This window comes from Physella acuta, unplaced genomic scaffold (genome assembly GCF_028476545.2).
Source record: "Physella acuta isolate Inbredline_101_S28 unplaced genomic scaffold, ASM2847654v3 ptg000953l, whole genome shotgun sequence".
Classification (NCBI taxonomy): Eukaryota; Metazoa; Mollusca; class Gastropoda; family Physidae; genus Physella; species Physella acuta.
Genome location: NW_026732470.1, coordinates 55,649 through 64,185, shown reverse-complemented (window position 1 = coordinate 64,185; position 8,537 = coordinate 55,649). Strand labels below are relative to the sequence as shown.

General features: G+C 41.4%; 1 protein-coding gene across 1 annotated transcript; it reads right to left on the bottom strand.

The window, feature by feature from the left end:
• Positions 1-4,485: 4,485 nt before the first annotated feature.
• On the bottom strand, positions 4,486-7,632 carry LOC131953809 (mucin-2-like). The gene has a single exon (XM_059317181.1). It carries the CDS (start codon positions 7,630-7,632, stop codon positions 4,486-4,488), a length of 3,147 nt encoding a protein of 1,048 aa, XP_059173164.1.
• Positions 7,633-8,537: the final 905 nt, after the last annotated feature.

The following is an 8,537-nucleotide window of genomic DNA, read 5'->3' as shown; positions in this document are numbered from 1 at the left end:
TTAATATTTCCAGCAGCGTTTCCAGTCCTCTCACATGCTCTTGCCAGGTGTTGTGGAACAGACATATGTCATCTAAGTAGGATATGAGGTCGTCTCGACCCTGTAGTATTTTTCGCATGAGTCTGTTGAAGGTAGCCGGTGCGTTCATTAGCCCGAAACTCATGTACTTCCACTGGAACAAGCCAAATGGTGTTATAAAGGCTGTTAGGTGTCTCACATCTTCTTTTATTGGTATCTGCCAATAACCCCTGGATAAGTCAAGCTTTGTAAAGTATTTAGCCTGTTTAAGTTTAGCAAATAAGTCTTCTGGATTTGGCATTGGTTCTGCGTCTGGTATTGTAATGTTGTTCAGTTGTCTGTAATCAATACACAGTCTAAGGTCGTGGGATTTTTTCTTTACTAATACAATAGGAGCAGCATATGAAGAGTCGGAATGTTCTATTATTCCAGCTTGTAATAATTCTTGGATTTGGTTTTGTACGTTTTCTCTGTGATGTATGGGAATGTTGTATGCGGGCATTTTGGTTGCTCTAAGTGAAGTCAACTTGATATCATGGACGATTGTATCTGTTTTACCAGGTTGTGGGGATAGCACCTCTTTAAATTTTTCTAATATTTCCTTGATTTCTTTTTCGATTTCTGGCGGCATTCTGCCGATTTTGATATCTTGCCATGTTTCCTTGCTAGTAGGTAATGTGTATATTTTGCCGATCGAGTCTGTGTCATCTTCGTGTAACTCTGCGCAGTTTATTGTTGCCGTTTGTTTAATTTCAAGCTCTTCTGGTCTTAAGGTGTAAGGGCTCAATATATTTGTGTGAAACGTTTTTTTCTTCCCTTTTATTTCGACTTGGTAATCTACATTTGAAATTTTGGCTGTGATTGTGAATGGACCCTGCCATGCAAGCTGTAATTTGTTGTGCTTAGAAGGTAACAGTATTCTGACCTGTTCCCCTACTGTGAACTGGCGTAGCTTTCTATTCCTGTTCACCCTGTGTCTTGCTATTTCTCCCTTTTCTTGTAGCGCGAGCTTTGCTTCCTGGCATGCATTGATTATATTTTCTCTAAGATTGACAATGGCTTCATATGTTGTTCTGGTTTCTTGTTCTATGTTCTGTTTGTAGAGAAGTGTCCTAAGTATATCCATGGGGCCTTTGGGGTTGGCGCCGTAGACGAGTTCGAATGGAGAAAATCCAGTAGAAGAATGAGGTATTTCTCGGTAGGCGAATAGGATACATGGTAGCATGGTATCCCAGTTTTCTGGGTTGTCTTTAGAGACTTTGTCTAGTAACGATTTAATGGTGCCGTTTAGTCGTTCACACACGCCATTGCTTTGAGGGTGATAGGGCGTCGTGAATGCTTGCTTAATCCCCAGCACACTCGTGAGTTGTCTCGTTAAGTCGGAGGTAAATTGTGTGCCCCGATCTGACAGTATGGTGTCCGGGAACCCGGTTCTTGAGAAGAACGTGAGTAGGGCGCCTGCTATATCCTCAGATGTTATCGTCTTTAGTGGGAAGGCTTCTGGCCAACGTGTTGCAAAGTCGACTATTGTGAGGATGTATCGGTGACCACGTTTTGATGGGGTAGGCAGTGGTCCTATGATATCTATCGCTATTTTTTCGAATGGTCTGTTAGCTAAATCAGTGGTTTGTAATGGGGCTTGGGGTGGTCTAGTGGTATCTCTATTCCTGCATGTCTGACATGACTTCACGTACTGTGAGATGTCTTTGTCCATGCCCGGCCAGTAGAAGGTAGTTTCAATTCTTTGTTTTGTTTTCTTTCTTCCCATGTGTCCTGCAAGTGTAAGGTCGTGTGCATGGTGTAGAATTTGTGGTCTGTATTTCTGTGGGATTACTAATTGGTTTATTTCTTGTCCTTTGCTTTTATATTTTCTTTGAAGCGTGTTATTCTTAATAAAGAAAGAGTGTTCTGATGACCTCGATGTAGTGATTGAGTGTTTACGGGCGAGTCTAAATATCTTTTCTAGTGACGGGTCTTCTTGTTGTGCTAACTGAAATTTTTCTGGTTCCCAAATGTTTTTGGCCTCAGTATTATCTATGGCGTTGTTATGTTGGTCTTCTGCTTGATGACTACTTAGGTCGACGGGTGGTTCATGACTCTTGTTGCTTTCTCTTGCTTTTCTTGCTTGTTCTCTTGTTTCGACCATCTGAATTATTTCCCTTTGTACCCAATCGTCGATTTCCACTCGGGAAATAGTTTCGTTGTTCACTATGTTTCCGATGATCAGATCATATGATCCATTGTCAGTGACCACAGCAATTACGCGACCAGTTAGATATGGGGTTTGAATATTGATCAATGCCGTTTTGTATTCTGCGATTATACCGCCAAATAATTCCACATTTACATATTGGCCTGTATATTGGCATGTTTTAACAAATTTGGCTTTTACTGCTATTGTTGAACAACCAGTGTCTCGAATTGCGTTTACTATCTGTCCGTTTACTTTAGACTTAAATGTTGGTAACGAGCTTGATGTGTTTAGTAGGTGGATTCTTTCAACTGGTTGGTCATGGCTTTGTGAAGGGTTGCTTCTCTGTGGTCTCTGGTAAGATCCGTTCCTTGAAGATGAGCGTTGTTGGCTTAGTTGTTCTAAGTAGTTCACTCGAGTTCCAACTCTAAATTGTTTCACACCTCTAATATTTCCTAATATCACGTCGTATGGCCCGTTTTTAAAAACAGCTGCTTCAACTGTTTTACACGCTGAGGGTGTGGCTATGGTGACCATAGCTGTTGGCCAAACATATGTGCTGCCTCTTGAGCTGTGAACACGTTGTGTTCTGCCTGTGTATTGGTGGTGTTGTACGAATGTGTTACGTACTGCCACTGTTGAGCAGTGTGTGTCCCTAATTGCTGTTGCGTATCTGTTATTAATTTTTGACGTAAATATGTCTGTTCTTCTACTGGCCTCTGTAAACGATGACATAAAAGCTATTCTATTTATCTGTCTATATTTTGGTCTGTTGCGTTGTGCATCTTGTTGGCGTCTGTCATAATATCGTATTCTGCAATTTATTTGTTTGTGGCCTGTTCTATTACAATAGTAGCATCTGACACTGTAATTGTGTTTCTGTTGACTGTAGTTAATCTGAATGTTGTGATTTGCCGTATTATGTTTTTGGAGTGTATGTTGTGTTTCACTTTTTGTTGTAGGTATTTCGCTTGCTTCACTGAACGTGTCATCTGAATCTGAATCGTAGGAATAGTAAAATGTTGTTTCGGCTGTCTGGTTGTTATTATTCGTATCTAAACTTTGCACCGTTTCTTGTTTGGCTTGGCAAAGTTCTCTCAATTTTTCTCTTTCTTTACGAATTCTTTCTGTTTCTTCTTTAATTCCGGCAATATATGTTTCTGCTTCTCTTTGTTTCTCTGCTAACTCGGCATCTATCTTTGCATCATATTCTTCTTCAGTCAACAAGGAATCTGGATCTCCGGTTACCTTATAATCTACAATTCTATTGATCAAATCTTCCATAGCATCTGGATCATCTAGAGTTTTTGCGTCAAATTCTTTAACAGTTAATAACCAGTCTCGATTTTCTGTTGTCGTGTATTGTCCAAGCCTAATAATCAATTCATCCAGAATATCTGGATCCTCAATAGTTCTTGAATTGCTTTTCACTTTGACTGTATTCTGAACATTTATATCTAGTAACGAGTTATCAATTCTACCTGACTCTTCTAGGCCTGACTTAAGCTCAGTTTTAGTGCCCACTTCGTACAATGGAGGCATTTTTAAGGGTAGTGTGGTTGAAGAAACAGATAAGAAAGAGGCAGAAAAATCGCTGGCACCAAATATCCAGCACAAGTCTAAACCCAAACGTTTAAAAAAATTTTGGAAGGTACTTATCTTTTTGGACATGTTGACTGTTCCCTTGTGTTGGTAATCCAAACTCGTTCCGGTTGAAGAAACCCTCTGTTGTGTTGAGTTAAGAAAGCTGTACACCAGTACACTCCGTCATGAGTAACCAATATACTGTCTTTCCTGTCCTCGACCCGCGCTCCACCAGATGTGAGGGTGGAGATTTTTATGGTGGCGTCACGAATGAATCCAATAACACACAGTTCAAGTTCAACTATAATTGTTCTTTATTAAAATGATATATATGTTCAAGTTTCTACCTAACTGATCTACACTGTACTACTTCTATCTGACTGTTCATTATACCACTAACTACGCACTCCCATGACCAATCCTAACACTAACTGTTCTCTACATTCTACATTTTACAATCTAACACCTTCTACCTCGCTAGCTAATCATGATCTACCTAACTATCTACATTCTCGACCGTCTCTGACCGCTACCTAACCCTTCTGGCCTATCGCTCTACTGCCCCACGCCTCAGTGGCCAGCTGACCATACCACGTGACCGGTCAGTCTCTGAATTTCCATTGGTCTACCTCTGACTAACACGCTAAAGCCTATTTCTGCTATCTACCTGGCTTCGACGCAACATTGCGTCATCACAGGGATATTGGAACTTCTGTTGTTGACGCAGTTGCTTCATGTGTACTGGATCTGATAACTTCTGTTGATGGCACAATTGATTCAGGTGTACTGTATGTGGCAACTTTGGTAGGCACAGTTGTTTCAGTTTGACTGGTTGTGTACACTTCTGTTGATGGCGTAGTTAATTCAGGTGTACTGGATGTGGGTACTTCTGTTATTGGCACAGTTGATTCAGGTGTATTGATTGTGGGAACTTTAGTTGTTGGCACAGTTGATTCAGGTTTACTGGATGTTGGAACTTCTGTTGTTGGCGTAGTTGATTCAGGTGTAGTGGATGTAGGAACTTCTGTTGTTGTTGCAGTTGATTCAAATGTAATAGATGTGGGAACTTTTGTTGTTGGCACAGTTGATTCAGGTGTAATGGTTATGGGACTTATTGTTTTTGGCACTGTTGATTCAGGTGTACTGGTTATGGGAACATCTGTTGTTGGCGCAGGTAATTCAGGTCTACTGTGTGTGGGAACTTCATTGGTAGGCACAGTTGATTCAGTTTGACTGGTTGTGGGAACTTTTGTTGTTGGCACAGTTGATTCAGGTGTAATGAATGTGGGTACTTCTGCTGTTGGCACAGTTGATTCTGGTGTACTGGATGTCGGAACTTCGGTTGTTGGCACAGTTGATTCTGGTGTACTGGATGTGAAACGTTCTGTTGCTGGCACAGTTGATTTTTGTGTACTGGATGTGGTAACTTCTGTTGTTGACACAGTTGATTCAGGTGTAGTGGATGTGGGAACTTCTTTGGTATGTACAGTTGATTCAGTTTGACTGGTTGTGTACACTTCTGTTGTTGGCTCAATCCATTCAGGTGTACTGGATGTGGTAACATCTGTTGTTGGCATAATTGGTTCAAGTGTAGTGATTGTGGGAACTTCAGTTGCTGGTACAATTGTTTCAGGTGTACGGGATGTGGGAACTTCTGTTGTTGGCGCAGTTAATTCAGGTTTACTGGATGTGGGAACTTCTGTTGTTGGCGCAGTTGATTCAGGTGTACTAGATCTGATAACCACTGTTAATGGCACAATTGATTCAGGTATACTGTATGTGGGGACTTCTTTGGTAGGCACAGTTGATTCAGTTTGACTGGTTGTGTACACTTCTGTTGTTGGCGCAGGTAATTCAGGTGTACTGGATGTGGGTACTTCTGTTGTTGGCACAGTTGATTCAGGTGTACTGCTTATGGGAACTTCTGTTGTTGGCGCAGTTGATTCAGGTGTAGTGGATGTGGGAACTTCTGTTGTTGGCGTAGTTGATTCAGGTGTAATGGATGTAGGAACTTCTGTTGTTGTTGCAGTTGAATCAAGGGTAATGGATGTGGGAACTTTTGTTGTTGGCACAGTTGATTCAGGTGTACTTGTTATGGGACTTATTGTTGTTGGCACAGTTGATTCTGGTGTACTTGATGTGGGAACTTCAATTGCTGGTAAAGTTGTTTCCGGTGTACGGGATGTGTGAACTTCTGTTGTTGGCGCAGTTAATTCAGGTGTATTTGATGTGGGAGCTTCTGTTGTTGGCGCAGTTGATTCAGGTGTACTAGATCTGATAACTTCTGTTGATGGCACAATTGATTCTGGTGTGCTAGATGTGTGAACTTCGGTTGTTGGCACAATTGATTCTATTGTACTGGATGTAAAACGTTCTGTTGCTGGCACAGTTGATTTTTGTGTACTGGATGTGGTAACTTCTGTTGTTGGCGTAGTCGATTCAGGTGTAGTGTATGTTGGAACTTCTATTGTTGTTGCAGTTGATTCAAGTGTAATGGATGTTTGAACTTCTGTTGTTGGCACAGTTGATTCTGGTGTACTGTATGCGGTAACTTCTATTGTTGACACAGTTGATTCAGGTGTACTGGATGTGGGACTTTTTGTTGTTGGCACAGTTAATTCTGGTGTACTGGATGTGGTAACTTCTGTTGTTGGCACAGTTGATTCAGGTGTACTGGATGTGGTAACTTCTGTTGTTGGCGTAGTCGATTCAGTTGAAGTGTATGTGGGAACTTCTATTGTTGGCGCAGCTAATTCAGGTGTACTGTATGTGGGAACTTCTGTTGTTGTTGCAGTTGATTCAAGTGTACTGGATGGGGTAACTTCTGTTGTTGGCAAAGTTGATTCTGGTGTACTGGAAGTTGGAACTTCTGTTGTTTTTGCAGTTGATTCAAGTGTAATGGATGTTTGAACTTCTGTTGTTGGCACAGTTGATTCAGGTGTACTGGATGTGGGACTTTTTGTTGTTGGCACAGTTGATTCAGGTGTACTGGATGTGTGAACTTCTGTTCTTGGCACAGTTGATTGAGATGAACTGGATGTATGAACTTCTGTTGTTGGCGCAGTTGATTCAGGTGTACTGGATGTGGAAGCGTCTGTTGTTTGCGCATTTGTTTCAGGTGTACTGGATCTGATAACTTCTGTTGATGGAACAATTGATTCTGGTGTGCTAGATGTGTGAACTTCTGTTGTTGGCACAGTTGATTCAGGTGTAATGGATGTGGTAACTTCTGTTGTTGGCGTAGTTGATTCGGGTGTAGTGGATGTGGGAACTTCTATTGTTGGCGCGGTTAATTCAGGTGTACTGTATGTGGGAACTTCTGTTGTTGTTGTAGTAGATTCAAGTGTAATGGATGTGGTAACTTCTGTTGTTGGCACAGTTGATTCTTGTGTACTGGATGTGGGACTTTTTGTTGTTGGCACTGTTGATTCTGGTGTACTGGATGTGGTAACTTCTATTGTTGACACAGTTGATTCAGGCGTACTGGATCTGGGACTTTTTGTTGTTGGCACAGTTGATTCAGGTGTACTGGATGGGGTAACTTCTGTTGTTGGCACAGTTGATTCTGGTGTACTAGATGTGGTTACTTCTATTGTTGACACAGTTGATTCAGGTTTACCGGATGTGGGACTTATTGTTGTTGGCACAGTTGAATCTGGTGTACTGGATGTGGGAACTTCTAATGTTGGCACAGTTGATTCTGGTGTACTGGATGTGGGAACTTCGATTGTTGGCACATTTGATTCTGCTGTACTGAATGTGGGAACTTTTGTTGATTCAGGTATATAAACCTCTGTTGTTAAAGCTGAAGATTCCGCAATTGTTGCTGAAAAAGCCATTTCAGAAAATTAGAAAAAACGAATTGTTGCATTTGGTATATTGTGCTTAACTTCATTAAATGTCCAAGACGTGGTGATGCATTAATGCTCAACAGTATATTTTTATCAGCAGAATATATTTTAAAAATATTAAATTATTTTTAAGAACGATGATTTTTATAGATTTTGGAACCATAAAAATAAACATCGCACCATGCAGTGCATTTCACTTCATCGTATTATAAGTAATAGAGTAGGGTTTGTTTAAATAACGACATAAAGTTATATTATAGTTGCTACTGTTTTTACTCTTTTGCAGAACGAATAATTTGCATCTATCTTTCAGTTTGCGGACAAGTTGAAGGTTTTATAGCAGAGGCGTAGCGGGGGAGGGGGGAAGAGCGGGAGGGGGGACATATGTCCCCGGGCGCCGACCATAGGGGGCGCCAAAATGAAAATTTGCGGGGGAGAGGGGGTGCAGCAAATCGAAAGTTTGACGGGGTGGGGTGCAAATCGAAATTTTAAGAGGGTGGGGTGGAAATTAAAAGTTTGAGGGGGGTCCAAATCGAAAGTTTGAGGGGATAGGCTGGAAATTGAAAGTTTGAGTAGGGGTGCAAATCGAAAGTTTGAGGGGGGTGCAAATCGAAAGTTTGGAGGGGGGGGGGGGCTGTGGGAAATCGAAAGTTTGTCCCTGGGCGCCGGGAAGTGTCGCTACGCCTGTGTTTTATAGTCATTCACTGTTTCATGAGTGTCCGCCGGCGCTCGGAAAGGGCGCAAATTGGCGCTACGGGCTAGACTATGAGCAATATGCCTTTATGATTGCATTTAAATTGTGTTTATGTTATGAGTATTGTGTTTGTTTTTTCGTTTGTGTTTTTTTTTGCGTTCGTTTGTGTTGTGTTTAGTTTTGTTCTGTTCCCAAGTTG